Source organism: Notolabrus celidotus, chromosome 3 (genome assembly GCF_009762535.1).
Source record: "Notolabrus celidotus isolate fNotCel1 chromosome 3, fNotCel1.pri, whole genome shotgun sequence".
NCBI classification, from domain to species: domain Eukaryota; kingdom Metazoa; phylum Chordata; class Actinopteri; order Labriformes; family Labridae; genus Notolabrus; species Notolabrus celidotus.
Window position 1 is genome coordinate 36,948,723 of NC_048274.1, and position 17,717 is coordinate 36,966,439.

Below are 17,717 nucleotides of genomic sequence, written 5' to 3' on the forward strand. Positions count from 1 at the left end.
TACCTAAAAATGAAGACGAGCACAGAATGAGATAACACACAGATAACCAGACAGAGCCAAGTTGTTCACAAGTCTCCTTTCTTATCTGATCCCTGCTCATGTCACGTTATGACCACACTGACACCTAGTGGCTTCAGCAGCCATGTCAGCACGGAGCTGAGCAGAGTGCAGGCTGAGGATTCAAACACAAGGGGTTGAGAGGCAGCAGGAAAAAGAAGCTTCATGTCAAACCAGAGAATCTTAAAAAGAGTCCAGCAAAAATATTCAAGGAGTGTTTGACAGACATAATGTGCCTTTTTGAGACAGGTGATATCACAGTTGGAAGGTCCAGTGGTGGCTGTCACTGGATCTTAAATAAACTGTATGTGTCTTTGTATTTTTACACTGTAACACATAGTTTACTGCTAACTGCCTGAGTGTATGGACTTTACAGATAAGCTGCCTTTCCGGGCATTTAGATCAAAATGTCAGTTTTTAAATACACAAAGTTGGCATTGAAGCCTACAGAGATACTTTGTCTTTAAAGTTTGATCAGATAGTTCCATCTTGAAAATTCTATGGAGCTTTAAAAAGGTGTCAATAAAGGCTAAAGACAGTACATGACCTGAGAGAGCAAACCCAGACCATCAGTCACAAGATTCACTTCATTCTAATAATAATAATAATAATAATAATAATAATAATAACAATACATTTTATTTATATAGCGCTTTTCACAGAACTCAAAGACACTTCACAAATAGCACACAATAAAAGACACAATAAAAGAAACAAGTTAGAAACACAGTGGAAATAAAAACATTAACAATTAAAAGCAGTTCTGAAGAGGTGTATTTTGAGGTGGGATTTCAATGTTTGTAGGTCAGTGGAGTTGCGTATGTGTTTGTGGAGGGAGTTCCAGAGGGCAGGGGCAGCAATGGAGTAAGCCCTATCGCCCCAGGTTCGGTGCTTGGTCCTACAGGGTGGGGAGAGGAGGTTTTCATCAGAGGAGCGGAGAGCACGGGAGGGGTTGTGAGGGTGAAGCAGGTCAGTGAGATAGGAGGGGGCAAGGTGATGGAGGGCTTTGTAAGTCAGGAGGAGGAGTTTGAAGTGAATGCGTTGGGGGACAGGAAGCCAGTGGAGGTTTTGGAGGACAGGGGTGATGTGATCACGGGAACGGGAGTGAGTGAGTAGACGGGCAGCTGAGTTCTGGATGTACTGGAGTTTATTGAGGACTTTGGATGATTAACCATATAAGATGCTGTTACAGTAGTCAATTCTGGAGGTGATGAAAGCATGGATCAGGGTTTCAGCTGCAGCGAAGGAGAGTAGTGGGCGGAGTCAGGGGATGTTTTTCAGGTGAAAGAAGGTGGTTTTGGTGATGTTAGTGACATGTTTTACAAAGGTGAGGTTGGTGTCAAAAATTATACTGAGGTTTCTAACATGGGTTGATGGAGTCAGAGTGGTGTTATCAAATGTGAGGGAGAAGTTTTGGGTGGTTGTGGTGAGGGATTTGGGTCCGATGATGATGATATCTGATTTGGCGCAGTTTAGTTAATGCTTTTTAGATTACAAGTGCCTTTGTTTACATTTTAAAGATGATCATTAGTTTGGTGTTCCTGCCTCTTTTGGTAGGACCGCAGAGAGATGTATATATATAGAGAGAGAGTAATCTCTGCAGATTCTACATAAAAACGTAGAGTCTGTGCACAGGAGCCTGGATCTTCAGCATTGGAAGTGTCCTGGTTTCTGTTTGAGTACCACATACCACATTGCATACTTTGGTGAATGCAGAAAAAAGTGGAGAGCAAAAGCAGGCAGAGCACACACCGCTTCACTGAGATCCTGACTCCCATGAGCAGTAATCTGGCGACAATATTTGCTTTGCCTAAAAAAATATCTTCACGCATGTGCAGCTAACAAAGTGTTTGGATGTAACATTCAAGCTTGGGTGACAATTAGCTTGACGCTGTTTTGCACTGTTTGCCCATTAGTGGTTAGATTTACAGACTTCCTAAAATGCATCAGAAATGTTTTTTAAAAGTTGTTTTCTTTTCACAAGAAAATATGTTTCCAGTTCAGGTTTGTATTGAGTGACGCATACTTTGAAAAGATGGACAGGAGCTGTTCTGGGACATGTAATGGAAAATAAATGGCTGCGTTTACGTTGCAAGTGCAGAAAGGAAGTCTTGGCTGGAGGTCATTTTTGTAAGAGCTGGCTACAATAGGATTACTGAGAAGTTGGTAGCAGTTCCCAGAGGCATGTATCACATCAATAACAATGATTGCTGATGGGATTCACGATTGTACACCAAATAATGACAAGACCAGAGGTCGAGCCTGAGCCATGTGCAACAAGCGCTGCAGCATTTGAACATGGGGAGCCTGCTCTACCAACTGAGCTAAGCCAACACCTGAATATTTAGAAATCTGACAGTATTAGGCCAGAAAGTTTAAAGGAAGCAGGTTTCATTTACAGAATACTAAACATGCATGTAAGGAACAGGATTAACAAAGTAATAAGATGCACTGCTTTGACCACAGGAGACCCCAAGAGACCCAAATGAACCTTATGTGGTCGTAACGTGGTAATAACTTATTCAGGACTGACTTTTACTCAGGTAGAGTTCTTACAAGGCTGCTTTGGAATGAAACTTTGGTATTCTTCTACTGCATTAAAGGATTTTCATTACAAGTACATTCAATCTTTCTCAAATATATTCTATGTGGTCCAATGGAACAGTGCTTGGATGATATCAGCAACAAGACACTGCAGATAAGTGTGCTATTTTAGTTGTTTACTTATGCAGAACATTTAGCAGAAGCATTGATATTACACAGTTTTTTAAATGTCTAATATGCGACAAGAGGCTGAATGTTCTTTAAAGGTGACATATCATGCAAAATTGACTTTTTAATGGTTCTCTACCTGAAATATGTTTCCCTGGCATGTCTACAAACCCCCCCGAGAATTAAAAAAATCTATTCTGCCCCTGTTCTGATTTCTACACCTTTCTGTAAATGTGTGTGAAACGAGCCGTTTCAGACTTCCGTGTTTTTGTTACGTCACAACAATATCCGGTCTGTCACGGAGTCAGAGCTCGGAGCTTGTTCAGCCCATAGACTGTATAAAATAATACTGAATCCCTCCTCCGTTTTTCATTCCCTGCACAAATGTGTGCTAACAAGGAGCTTAGGAGGGAGGCATGCTAGTTGTAGGCTGTCTTAATAAACACAACAGTCGGTTTTACTCCCCACGTCTGCAGATTTGAAGATCTAGTGGATGATTTTTATTTATCATGGATAAGTGCTAGCGCTAGTTAGCATAGCCACATAGCTACATGTTCATAGCTGTAGCTGTGTACCAAGATTCACGTCGACATACTGACAAATAAAACAACAAGTAACAGAATCTGTGACCAATCCTTCAGAAAGGTCCTGCTGCAGGCGCCTCTCCGTCAGGATCAGATTCTGGATCAGATTCAGAGGGTTGAAGTAACGCGATCTATGAGCAGCCGTGTATATTCAGCCAACATGTAAACATTAGATCAACGTGCTGGAGAGCCGAGGCACATCCACTTCTGGAGGGGGCGTGGTCAGAGGGAAAACAGAGTGTTCTGATGAGGAATGAAGAAGAGGACTTTTCAGGCAGGCCAAAATCTGATTTCAAAGTGTTTTTTTGAGCATAAACTTTAAAGACATGTTTTGGGGACCTCTTAGACCAATATATATTGATGAAAAAAGCGTGATATGTCACCTTTAAAGTTGAGAGGCAGTAGTCTGGTGATATCGTCTTCACAACTAGAAATATATCTTTAACATTGGAGACATTCAAGTCATCCAATAAGGATAAAAAAGTTGGATTAGTGCAAAAGTACATGTGCATATAGTAGAACAACTCTTCTCTTGAACTAAGTTTAAAAACTCAAGTATCAAACTTTTTAAAAACAGAGTTGAAAAATAAAAGACAGTGTAGCAGATGTTTGGAGCTGGGATTGCAGCTGTTGTTGTTCCTACCAGAACTTTAGTGTTGCAGCGGAGAGCGTTGAGCAGCAGAGTCCACAGCTCCATCCCACACACACCGTAGGCCGCAACCGCACACATGTGACCCGTCCAGATATACTTCATCCTGAGTAGAGAGTTGAAGAGAGAAGCCAAATCAGTATCAACAGATTATAAGAGATGTCTTCCTTTGTTTATTATCTATTCAGCAAAAGTTTTCAGTGATAATAACTAAACACATAAATAATAAGATAGGTCCAGAGGGGAACTCTCTCAATCTGAGAAACCCTGAACCTTATGACACAAGGATGAATGGGTTTTACTGCTGATATAAAGGCTGCTCTCCAATTTGATGCTTGGATTTTAGCGTGCCCACTCAAGCCAGTATAGCAAGCAGGACGAGAAAGTGGACTTCAGTTCAGGACAATGTCCCAGTGTGGCTTCATTCAGAGCCTAAAACACATCTCTATTAATAAAGTTTTTGGCACAAAGCTCAGGAATCAGAGCCTGAACAAATGAGAGAGAAAGTGAATGAATGAGATTAAATAGAAAGGAGTGAACCGCAGAGAGAAGGCCAGGAGAATGAAATGAGCTGAAAAATTGTTGACAGGTGCAGAGATGGAGCTGTGAGGGAGAGAGAGAGAGGGAGGGAGAGAGAGAGAGAGAGAGAGAGAGAGTAGGAGCGAGCAGGGGCATAAAGAAGTGCCGCCTCATAGAAATAAATCTCAATACGTTTTTAATGCAAAGGAGCCGTCTGACAGAAACGAATGGCTCTCTGCACTTTTGGACTTTCGCTCTTCATCAGCATTTTAGAGAAAGTGCTGAAATCAAACGTGTCAGGTTCTGCACTGCCTCGCCGCTGCTGTGTGGAAAGCTTTTTTTCTTCCTCCTTTGTGCGTGAATTCAATCAGTGCTTTAATTCCTGACTGTAGCAGAATACATTGTATGGACTGTCCGTATTAAAATGTATGATTTATCACATCTCCTCCCTAATCCAGGTCCACCACACAAACTGGAGTTAGCACAAGAACACAATGTGCAATACTTACATGCACAGAGTGACCTGGCTTCTGGCTGTACCACGCTAAAAACCCTCTTCAAGTTAAGCCACTGAAATACCCATTTCTCCTTGCTTCCATGAATACACCACATGTGAGATTTTTCTCATTTTTAATCAGTAACTTCAGGTTTCTCCAATAAAAGTAATGACTCAAATTTTCAAAAGATGAATCAAACTTCATGATATTCAGTCTCTAAGAGAGGTGGTGGTCTGTGTTTGCAGCACAACATGCCTTAACCCAGAAAATCCATTCATGATACTGAATATGATACTGCTTTAAAATTACAGATGAAAGTAGGGAGTCAGGTCTGAGAGGGTTGCCTTGCCAAGTTGCCTTGACAACTTCTTGATCCCTCTCTGACAATGAGGCATGGGTGCTCTCATCCTTTACTAATGCTCAGGTAGACGAGACAAAAGTAAGTCTGAGCAGTGCCCACAGAGGAGGAACTGTTTACTCCTCTTAAAGCTAGGGTTGGTAGTCTCGGAAAACCAGCATTAATTTGAATGTAGCATTTCCTCAGGACTCCGTCTAACCCCTCCCCTCCTCCCCTCGGAGCTCTTCCAAAACGACGCCCCCCCGCTCACATGCACGAGCGCCGCTGATTCTCGACCATATGATCGTGACTGATTCAAAACCGGTCCTCACCAAAACATTCTCATAGTGAAAGTTAAAAACACAAACAAACATGGCTGCTGTTAGTACTCACAACTAGCATACTAGCATTATCCAGTTGTACTGGTGACACGATATCAGGAGAAAAGTTATAACACATATATAATACTGTAACAGCTCTACTGTTTGTTAAACATGTTCAGTGTAGATGTTCTTAATTCCTACAGTGTTGACAGTCAGTGAAGGCATCAGGAGAGGTGTAGAGTGTGTGAGCTGGAGAGAGGAGAGACAAGAGGAGAAGTTTTTCATTCATTCAAACATTGATTGTTGCTTTGTTGGTTGGCGTGATCACGGCTGACATTGACCGGTTATTAAAACTCAACGTGCTCACGAATCGGCTCGTCATCACTACAGCATCCAGACAGACGCTACAATAAATATATATTTTCTGTAGGACTTACTGAACGTCATTAATTATTCTGCTTGTTGGTGAGAGCTTTTTAGACTCTGATCCGGACTACAGTCCTGAGCAAAGCACCTCATCAGGTCAGAGGGGACAGGCCCGAGGACGAGCGAGAGGGGCAGTAAATAGAGTCAGGGGAAGTAGAGGCAGGAGACGGGGACTCGGAGGAGTACACGCCGGGGAAATGTACGCGCAGGAGGAGGGCAGAACGGCTGGACGGGATTTGATTGGTTTAAAATTTGGGGAGCCAAAACACGGTGATTGGTTAGTGTTTTCCCAGGTTTACTCCGGCTGTAGATAGCAGTTTTTTTTCACTCTTTTTTAGGAACACATCATGTATTGATTACCATCAGGACATAAAGATCATTTTAACCAGTACAACAAAAAGAGTATCTAAATCTGATTACCAACGCCAGCTTTAAACCTAGATGTGTCTCTATCTGGTCCAGGCTGCCTCTCTTTGCCACAACTTAAGAGTTTATGATTTTCTTATTCTCATAAAAAAAGATGGCCATCATTTGTTCCCCTCTTATAAGCACTGGATTTTTAACAGTTAACAGTTAACAGTTAAGTCAGAAAACTTGAACGCAAACCTCAGGGAAAGCATGTGAATGAGGTCTCAATTTAAGTACGATTGTCTGACTGGTCGTGATACATTCCTGCAATAATCAGCACTCACAAGCTAAACCTCATTCATTTCAATAAAAGTATATTTACATCACTTCTGTAACGCAGCCAGGAACATGTTCACTTCATCTAAGATTGTAAAACATAAGGATGAGTGTGTGCTGTGTTATACTCTAGCATGTGACATAGATATACAAACAGAACTTTAAATGCAGCTGTACCCGAGTCATTCTCCACACACATCTGAAATCTGAACCGTGAAGAACTTGATGAAATATGAAAAACTGGACAACCTTGAGCTGACAGTAAGGCAGTGCTCAAAAAAAACATTGTGTACCACTAACTATGGACATTTTTCAATACTGTGTGTGTTTGAGTTCAAGGGATGAGGTCCAGGTTTGTGAAGCAGAAGGATACTTCTCGGAGTTAAACTTCTCATATTTAAATCGCTCTGTGAGCTTTTCATACTGAAAACTACTAAAAACTTGGTGCAATTTTATCCTTGCAATAACATACTTTACTGTCTATTCATAAGATAGAAGAGTAGAAGTGTACATAGTGTTTATATCTGTTATATTTACTATATTTTATTGTATTTTATATTCAGCTTATCATTATTACTATTATTATTATTTTATTTTAATTTATATATGATTTTTAATTGATTAATTAAAGGCACTATGAGGAGTTTTTCACCAGCTGAGAAAGAGACTGAAACCAACACTGATGCCTCTTTATGATCTTCAAAAGCAAACAAAACTATAAACAACAACACTGATAACTTCTCTGTTGTCATTTTTAATGCCTTAAACCACTCAGAGGGGGTAGGTGTCAGACCACATGATTGACATTTGGCTTAAGAAACATCCTTTTTCGGCTGTTTTCATGGCAAATAATCACATCAAGTGATAAATCTGGCTGTTGAAAGACAGCAGGGTGAGGTTTTTGTTGAAAACACTACTTTAGCATGTACAGAACAAGAGATGAGAGGTATCACTTTGTCCACAAGGGGACGCCAGAATCGATACAAAACAAAAGTTCCTCACAGCAGCTTTAAAAAAATTTTTTAACAATGTAAGCACATTGTTGTTTTCTCCTTTCCCATGTTGTAAGCTGCTGGAACAAACAAACAAACAAACAAACAAACAAATCAATCAATCAATATATCAATCAGTCAGTCAGTCAGTCAGTCAGTCAGTCAGTCAGTCAGTCAGTCAGTCAGTCTGTCATCTATCTATCTATCTATCTATCTATCTATCTATCTATCTATCTATCTATCTATCTATCTATCTATCTATCTAAGCATTTTTTACAACTATTCTTTCAAAAATTAAATTCACATTAAATTCACAAGTAAATGCAATATGAGACCATGTGCCAAAGTCAGATGGCATAAATTGGTAGTTTGGTAAATTGAACTTTGTCAGGAAAAACAGAACAACTTACAAAAGCAGCCATCTTTAAACTGCTTTGTATTGTTGGTAGATCATTAGGGAGATTTGTGTTTGTTCTTGTTCAAATATCAGGACCTGCATTCACAACACAGTGTTTTGCTAGGTTCTGTTATACACCCATACCTGACAAGAGCAAGCTGAGGATTCAGAACCTGAACAAGATTTTCAGGTGGTTTAAACAAACACACACAAAGATATACATATGTCAACAAGACAAGATTAACACTTTGGAAAACCCTGGAAAACAAATGAAGAAATCACTCTTTGGCAGCCAACAGACTAAACATCAAACGGCTGATGCACCGAGGTAAAGACTTGTCATCTGGTATTGTATTTGTGACAAATAAGAGCAAACATGTCAAGAGCCAGCAGCATGTCACAGCATCAGTACAGGCTGCCAGCTCTGAAAGCTGACACACAGGTGGTGTGTTTATTAAAGTCTGCTGCAGAAAACAAAGATGTGTCTGTTCAGGTAGAAGGTCAAATATTTCAGAGTCAGTGTTTGGGCCTCACCCCACAGCCAGAGTCTGGCATCTCTGACTGGGACCTCAGTGGTGCTGCTGGTTCACAGAAGGAACCTGCCAATAGATGACGCTGATAGGTGAACCGGACAAAAAGGCTACCGTGTTAATTTGTTCCAACGGGACGGCAAAGAGAGAGAAGCAACATGAGACAAGAGAGGAATATAAGAGAGAAGGCTAATGGGGTTAATTATTGAGGGGGCATACGTGACATGAAACAAGTGCAGTCCAGAAACTCTCCAGAAGCAGATTTAACAACATGATCATTTAAAGTGAGTACAAGGAGAAAGATGAAAACCTCTACACCTCTATAGATGTGGACAGCATGTCCTGACAAGATGTTTCCTATATCCCCAGATCATCAAAAGTACCATCTTCCCTTCAGATATTTGCTGCAGGTTAAAACCTTTGGACACAATCCACAGAGTAGCACGCCTGGCAGAGACATGAAGAGGCTGTGCCAAAAACATAAGTAAAACAGCCTCCAGCTGAATGCATAACTCTCAAATTTGGTGCTCACTATTCCCACTGACTCAAAAATATTCAAACACTGGGTCTCAGTTTCCACCGAGACACGCTCCCTCTTCTCTCAAGGATTTCTTTTTTCAGACTTTGTAACTTCACGTGGGAAGCAGCCTGGAGATCTTTCAAACCCCCTCTCATGCAGGGTTACAGCTAAACTCAGAGTTCAGGACAATGAGTGTAGCTCTGTCCTTCTCTTTATTGGATTGGGGAAAAATTGCATTCCAGCAACTCTAGCCAACATCATCTGTGATGGTGCCACAACCCCCCAGATTCAGCAGAAACATTTCTTATTCTAACATGTCTTATGTAACATTTGAAGTGAAACACAATCCTCCAAAATCAAAAAGAAAACCATGCTTTTCAGCCAACAAGCTACAGGAGATCAAATCTGCTACTGACAATAAACCCACAAAAAATTATTTAAAGAGCAGTCTCAGGCTTCAACTTGGCTGGAAGTCTAATTGAAGTTTTTCACTGTGTGGTATATTGAAGGCCTGCTCGGTCAGAAATGACCACAAACTTTTCCCACCATTATTCCTTTCAACTACTTATGAACTATCTTGAAAGGTATGTGTTTGTGTTGACATCAGAGACCGCAGGGCGTAAAATTAACTTTTTACCCCGTCTGCCATTGGTTAGTGACCTCCAAAAATATACCGGCCAAATAAAAAGAGCATGCCTTATTTGATTTAAAATAATTACCATATGTTTTTATTCTGAAAATCCAACTTAAGCATCACTTAAAGAATACAATTATGTACAGATACAATTAGATTATTGCTATTTTATTAGGTTATACTTCATTTCAAGGTGACTGCTGCATCATCATGTATTAGAAATAATCAAAAGTGCAACTTTTTGAAACCAAAAATCTGTCTCACAGCTTTAACAGGAAGGTCTTTAACTTGATCGTCTCCTGCCTCTTTGTTTATCCTTGTTGTTTGTGGTGGCTTCACGCCAGGAATGTGTCGCCACATCTTCCTCAAAACACTCTTCCTGCCGTGCTTCTTCAAGCAAAGGGAATGAATAGAACTCCAGTAGCTGACGTCATGCCGTTCCCGAAGTACCAAATCACAACACAAGTACAGCGCGCCGCAAGGTTCAAAATAGCCTGACAGTCTGCAGAAATGGGCGGAAGTATGAAAACAAAACCTCACATGCAATAAAAAAATGTCCATCTGCCACTGGAGGGTGTGTGTTTTTCTTTTAAAAGCCAAACACATTTTTTACCCACCATTGGCGCTTGGCGGGTGTTAATTTTTACGCCCTGATAGACGGTTTACAACATGACATAGCCTGTGACGTCACACATTAGCTGCAGATGCATTTCATTATGTATGATAAATCAGCCACACCCCTAAATAAACCTAATTATACATATATCTTAGCCCTATCATGATAAACATTGATTGGCTGAAAGGAAAGGTTATGTATTAACTTGTAGATCATTTTGAAGTGTGGTCAATAATACGTATATTAGCTATCCTGGTCAGTTTGGCGCCTTTGTTGAGGAACCAGGCAAAGAGATGACACAGAAGCTCGGCTATCAGCCGCTGCAGACGGGGTCACCTCTACCACGTTATTTAGCTTATTCAAGGAAGCTCCGACTAAAACACAGGACACCAAAGATGGTGTAAGTGTGCGCTGTATTAAGACACTGCGGTGAGAAAAGCTGTTCATTTTTGCACATTATACTGATACATCCTGATTTGTGACATTTTCACATCTCAGTTTGGCATCATTTATGAACACACGCTGAACATTATCCAGCTGACATAGTAATGAATATAGAGTTTGTTATTTCAGCTCAGTCTTCCCCTTCAATACCTAACACAGTGATCGAAAACTCAGAAAAAAATCAAAGGCACTCTCTTTAGAAGGATTAAAATACATATTTTCATGGCATGGTCATGTTGACCTTAAAAACACACTTCTACATGTTTCAGCACCAAGCCTTCATCAGACATCAAACAAATGAGTGGAGGCAGTAGGCCTTCTTAAAATGGTTTTAAAAGGGCCCACTGCCTCCTCAAATCCCTTTCACTTGGATTTGTTTCTTGGTTTTCAAACACTGCATGTATCTCTATACAAAAAACACCGCCAACTAACAAACTTTTTTAAGCACTCTTTCCTCAATTTTGTGAGCTAAGGTTTTTGATCAGGTAAACATGTTCTGTGAACCATGGGTTGTGTCATTATGCCATACAAAGTAAACAGCATGTCACTGTTGCTTTTAGAATCACTCATTTGTTAGTTTGGTTGAATTTTGTCTCCTTTGAGACATCATAAGTGCACTGCAGGTGGAAGAAAATGTTTGTGTCGCTTCAGCAAATAGTACAAAACAAACTGGCTTTCTGACAGCAGACCGCAGAACATGTTATAATCAAGCTTACACTTACTGCAACATTAGTTTTGGAGTGGGACTTTGGAGTGGGAATTGAAATCAGCAGAATTAAATGGTAGTATTGACTCAATACAGTTTCTCTACAAAGAGGCCAAGCTGAACGGGAGGCCCTGTGAGTAACAAACGTACCACTGGAATGTGTTTCATACCTTCCTACTTATAAAGAAAAACTCTTTCTATTTAAGTATATTAAAAAAAATCATCCCTCCCCCTTCATTCAGTTGTCACAAATAGAGAGGGATCAAAACTTCTCTTTTCTTTTTTACCTGGCTGTAAAAATGTCTCCTCCTGATTTAAATGTGGACTATAAAGGAGTTTCTTTGACTTCTGTAGTCAGCCTAAAGAGCATACTCGAGGAACTGCAGTTTTTCTTTTCACTTCCACACTGGCTTCCTGTCTGAACACCTTGGTGGACACCTGTGATAGAAATAACTGAATGTGCTGACACATGCAGGTTTCACTTTCAAGTTGTTCATCATACAGTGCTGCAGAGTATCTATTATCCCTTGTCCACCTGTGTCAACTCTTTCTGTTCCTGCTGTGAGTGGTGTCACCATATGAAAGACAAAGGCACACTTGGATGGTGCTTGGCATGGTGACGGGGCTAAAGTGGATCACTCAGACTCTTAGTGAAAGGCTTTGAAGAGGCACTTGGACTCCAGCGTCTGCTTATGAGTTATCCTAATCAAGCAGTCAAGAGGTAAAGAGCTTTTGAACTGTCCCTGTCTGGGATTTCAACCAGCGTCACTACATGAAGATGTGTTTGAATCCAGTTATCTGCATAAACATCATTCTGTTATCGTTTAGAAACGCTCACCTCATAGTGCTGAAAGCCAGCAGGCCGTAGAAGAGTGTGTGCAACAGATTATAGGCCACATCCGGACGAAAAGCCACCGCTCGCCCCTCTCCGCCCCCTTTCCTCTCCTCAGCTGAACCTCCTTTAGGTCTGCTGAGACACAAAAAAGGCAAAGAGACAAAAGACAACAGTTATACATAAAACATCAGAGCCAGACGCTTCAGAAGCAGAAGGGAAGGTGGGTGGAATTGATATTATTCAGATTATTCAGATTTCAGCAGCTATTATTCAGATTTCATTAGCTGTTTCTTGAACAAGCGGATACGCAATGATGCACACCCACGACTGTTTCTGTCTGCAGGAGTCAGCACACAGACAAATAGAGAAAGCCCCGGGGCAGAAATGTCACACCCACGATCTGGCCTCCTGCACCAACAAGATGGACACTTGCTTACATTTAAATACAAATCCAATACGGCTATTTGTCCTGCGTGATGGGGGGAGAGAATCAAATTAATTCCTGGATGGGGAAACCGTCCTTTGCTCTTTGAGGTTAGTATTCCAGCCTTTCCACAGCTGAGGGGGAGCTGATATGCTAATGTGATCAGTTCAATGCAACCCCTCATGCAGACAGATGAAGCTTTGAGGGGCAGCTACAGGTAAAAGGAGCGTTTCAGAGCATGAAGAAAGAGTCAAAATATTACTAAACTGGAAGATGTGCAGGGCAAGTAAGACATCGGCAGGTACGTAGTTGTTAATTACATGGTTATTAAACAAGGCAGGTGACTTAGTTGCTAGATTAAGGGAGTATTTTTTGAGTGGAAAGTGTTTGTTGAGAAACAGAGTAGAGAGGCATGATACAAGCTGGACTGTCAGCCAACACAGACGGGTCAATGTTTACCTCAGAATTTAGCCTATTTAGTTCAAATCTGATGCAAACATCAATGTTGGTTTAAAGGTAAGCTGTATGCAGAAATTTTCAGCACTTTACTTTGCAGAAAGCCTCATTGTCGAAGCACTATTTAAGGACGCATCACAAACGTGTTCCTCCACCTGCAGCTCAGTGATCAGCTGTTCAGCAGAGAGCAGAGAGATCCCGATTTACCTGGTGGTCTAGGTGTGTAAACCGTGAGCCCATAAACCCAGAGAGCTCCTGCTGTCAGGAGTGGGCCTTTCTTACAACAGTACTTTAGGACCTTTTTGAATCAGAGGATACCAGTGGCTCATATACAGCTGCAGTGTGCATTGCTCACCATCCAGAGTTCCATGCCTCAGTGAGCGCTGCTGTTTTACCTGCTTTCTTCAATTTTCAGAAGTTACATCAGAAAACCAGTAACCATCTGTTACTTAACCCTCCTATTATCCTTGTGGTCAGTTGGACCCCATTCAATGTTTAACGTTTCTAAATGAATGACTAACATCATTTTTTTGGCTTCATATTTCATGACTTTTCCTAATTTAATGGGGACAACTGGGAAAACGTCAAATTAAAATGTTGATAAGTTCCAATTTCCTGAACTATAACCAAGGACACTTCCACATGTGACTGCGGGAGCTGGGATGGAACCGTCAACCTTTAGATTGAGATATAATATTTCCAGCCACCATGTCTCTAAAGACATTCAGTGATGAGTCCTGTGTCATACGTTCTGATAACATAAAAACAAGGCAGGGCCGACGAGAGCATGACAAACTCACAGCAGTTTGATGTTCTGGTTTACAAATAAAGTCCTTCTGAATGTTTAAATTGTGTTTATGGTTGAAATGTATTTTATTTAAAGGCTCTTTAGGTAGTCAACAAAGAAATATGAAGTACCTGACACATAAACCTGGGTAACAATCAGTTTCTGGAGGCTTAAAAGGCTGGGGTCAAATTGACCCCAAGGATAAAAGATGTTAGTAAATTTGAGGGAAACAGGAGAGTTAACATAAGGTCAAACTGAGAAGCACTACAATATTAAACTTTACAATATATCAGTGTACTCAGCAAAAGTCAAACTGAATCCAGTATCATGGATCTGAACAGCTGATCAGTGGCCTGCAGGCGGAGGAACATGTTTGTGTTGTGTCTGAAAATAGTGCTAAAATAGACTGACTTTCTGCCCTGGAAGTAAAGCCAAGAACATCTTTTACATATAGTGGACACTTAAATCCACATCAGTGTTTGAATGGACTTAAAATCAGGAGCTGACTCTGTCTTCAGCGGCTGATGGCCTAGCTCACAGTATGTGCTGTTTCTCTTTCAAAGGAGCCAAACTGATTGGGATCCTGGGACACACTGTCCCTTTAAAATCCCTTCACTTGCTTTAAGATGTCAAATTATCCCATGAGTACTTCAGTACCAGCTTGGCCAGCTTACTCCAGTAAGGTCACACCTGTTCATCTCCATGTTGGAGGATTAAAAAAGAAATATTGTCTGATGTTTAGCAATGACCTAAGCTGTTTTGTGGAAGTGTTACGGTGTTTTCTGTGACACATGAACTTAGCTCTTTACAAACACCTTACATTTGACGACCTGTGTTTAAAAGTAATGTTATAACTGCCTGTGCTTACCTTTGTAGTGCTGTTAATGAACCCCTCAAATAACTCAGTGTTTATAATAGAGTGTATAATGTCCACGTGGATGAATCTACGTGTGCAGCATCTGAATGCATCTGAACACATTACATGATAATTCTGATTCATTAAGCTCGCAGCCCAAGAGGTCAGTGTGTTAATTTGGGTCAAGAGAACTGCTTTAGAAACATTAACATAATCATTTAGAGCCCAGAACATGTAAATATGCATTAAGTGACTTTTTTTTTTTTTACTGTGGAGCAGCAGACAGAAGTTGTAAACACAACATCAACATCTATCCAACAAACTTGTTGGAAAATCTTTGCTTAATTTACATAACAACAGTAACATTAGTATTTCTTAAGAGCTGGGGTTTGCTTACCAAATAGAAATAAGTTTGCAGAGCACATGAAATTAACTTTTGCAGTATTTGCACAATGTTCACTCCTCTAGGATTTTCTCTTGGCTACCTCTTTAATTACAAGCACAGGGATTTTGAAGCATCTCAAATTGTGGTGATGAACTGCAAGAGGAGAGTCCCAAAATCGATCACTCGTTGAAGGAGGATCATGGGAGAGAAGAACCATCTCTGGAGCTCTATCCAATCTCTGAGCCGCCTTCTTAGATTTTACATCAAATCAAGCCACTAGAGGTGTTTGTTGTACACCACCGAAATATCTTCCTATCTAGGTACAACTGGATTATGAAAATGTAACAGGTCACATGCATCTTTTATTGCTCAGGGTGGACAGTAACAAAGTACATTTACTTGAGAACTGTACTTAAGTACAGTTTTTGAGTATCTGTACTTCACTTGCTGCTGGATCTGTCTGCTGCTTTTGACACAGTAAACCACCAAATCCTCCTCTCTACACTCTCCTCACTTGGTATCTCAGGGTCTGCCCTCCAGTGGTTCAAGTCCTACCTCACAGGGAGATCTTTTAGAGTATCATGGAGAGGAGAAGTGTCCAATATGCATGGCTTATCAACAGGGGTACCTCAAGGGTCAGTGCTTGGTCCCCTCCTGTTCTCAATTTACACCACATCACTTGGTGCAGTGATCCGCTCCCATGGCTTTTCCTATCACTGCTATGCAGATGATACACAGCTTTTCCTATCTTTCCCACCTGACGACACAACTGTCTCAGCTCGGATCTCATCCTGCCTTGCTGACATTTCTAAATGGATGAGGGAACGTCACCTACAGCTCAACCTGTCTAAGACTGAGCTTATTATCATTCCAGCCAGTCCCACTATGGACCCACAGATCAATATCCAGTTTGGATCACAAAACCTCATGCCCACTAAGTCTGCCCAAAATCTGGGTGTCATGATCGATGACCAGCTAACCTTCAAGGTTCATGTTGCCTCGATTGCTCGGTCCTGCCGTTTTTCCCTCTATAACATCAAGAGGATTAGACCCTACCTGACAGCACACGCAACACAGCTCCTGGTTCAAGCTCTTGTAATGTCACGCATTAATTACTGCAACTCTCTACTGGCAGGCCTCCCTGCATTCACAGTTAAACCTCTGCAAATGATCCAGAACGCAGCAGCACGTCTGGTCTTCAACCAGCCTAAGACAGCTCATGTCACTCCCCTGCTCATCTCACTACACTGGCTTCCATTTGCAGCTCGCATCAGATACAAAACTCTAATCATGACTTACAAAGCAGTCACCAAAACCGCTCCAGTCTACCTGGAACCCCTCATCCAGGTCTACTGCCCTTCTCGCCCGCTACGCTCAGCCTCTGAAAAGCGCCTAGTGCTTCCAGCACACAAGGCCTCAAAATCACTAGCTGGACTCTTCTCTTCTGTTGCCCCTAAATGGTGGAATGAATTGGCCAACTCCATTCGATCTGCAGAGTCCCTCTCTACTTTCAAAAGACAGCTAAAGAACCAGCTCTTTAGGAAGCACTATGCACTTAGCTAGACTGTTCTCCACTGTTGTCCCCAGTTGCAGATCATGTCTTCCAGCTACAGTTGACTCGCACTGTCCTGCTCTACTCTGGGAATTTGTGTTCAGCTCTTGAGGGACCCAGCACTTGGTACTTTGGTCATTATTGTGGTGATGTTAATTGTTGATGATGATAATGGAAAGTCTTAAATGGTTTGGTTGCTTCATTGTAGATGTTCCTTATTTCGGGAAAAAAAAAAAATCCTTATTTACTTTGTGCATTGCCTTTACACTGCTTGGCAGTACCTGCACCCAAATTGACTTGAAGCACTTTGTTACTCTTACTGATCTTGTTTCCTCTTGTCTAGATCTTTGCTTGTGTTGTTCTTGTTCTCGTATGTACGTCGCTTTGGATAAAAGCGTCTGCTAAATGACATTGTAACATTGTAACATTGTATCTTGAGTATTAAAGTATTTAAACTGTCACTACCTGCACTGTGTACATAGGCTGTTTTTATAAAACTGTATTTTATTATATTTCATTGTATTTCATATTTAAATTTTAGATATTTAAAAGCTGGAAGAGAGAAACAGCATCTTGTTTTTCCTGTATGTCTCGTATATACAGTGAAAATTGACAATAAAATCCTTTGAATCTTGAATCTTGAATCTTGAATTTTTTGGGGGGCTTATTACTTTTATTATTTATTATTTATTATTACTTTTACTCCACTTCATTTGAAAGACAAATATCATCCTTTTGACTCCTCTACATTTCTATCAGTGCTGACTTACTCACATCTTTGATTTGAAGTCAGCT

General features: G+C 40.9%; 1 protein-coding gene across 2 annotated transcripts in view; it reads right to left on the reverse strand.

The window, feature by feature from the left end:
- The window catches only part of dpy19l3 (dpy-19 like C-mannosyltransferase 3), a 120,956-nt gene that overhangs the window by 49,589 nt on the left and 53,650 nt on the right, over positions 1–17,717 (reverse strand). Inside the window, exons 13-14 of one of the 2 annotated variants that reach the window (XM_034680886.1) lie at positions 12,466–12,594; positions 3,997–4,108 (exon numbers count right to left, since the gene is read on the reverse strand). In XM_034680886.1, the coding sequence (XP_034536777.1) occupies positions 3,997–4,108; positions 12,466–12,594 (241 nt within the window). Of the gene's footprint in view, positions 1–3,996; positions 4,109–12,465; positions 12,598–17,717 lie in introns of both variants that reach the window. The other variant, XM_034680885.1, reaches the window with a different exon arrangement.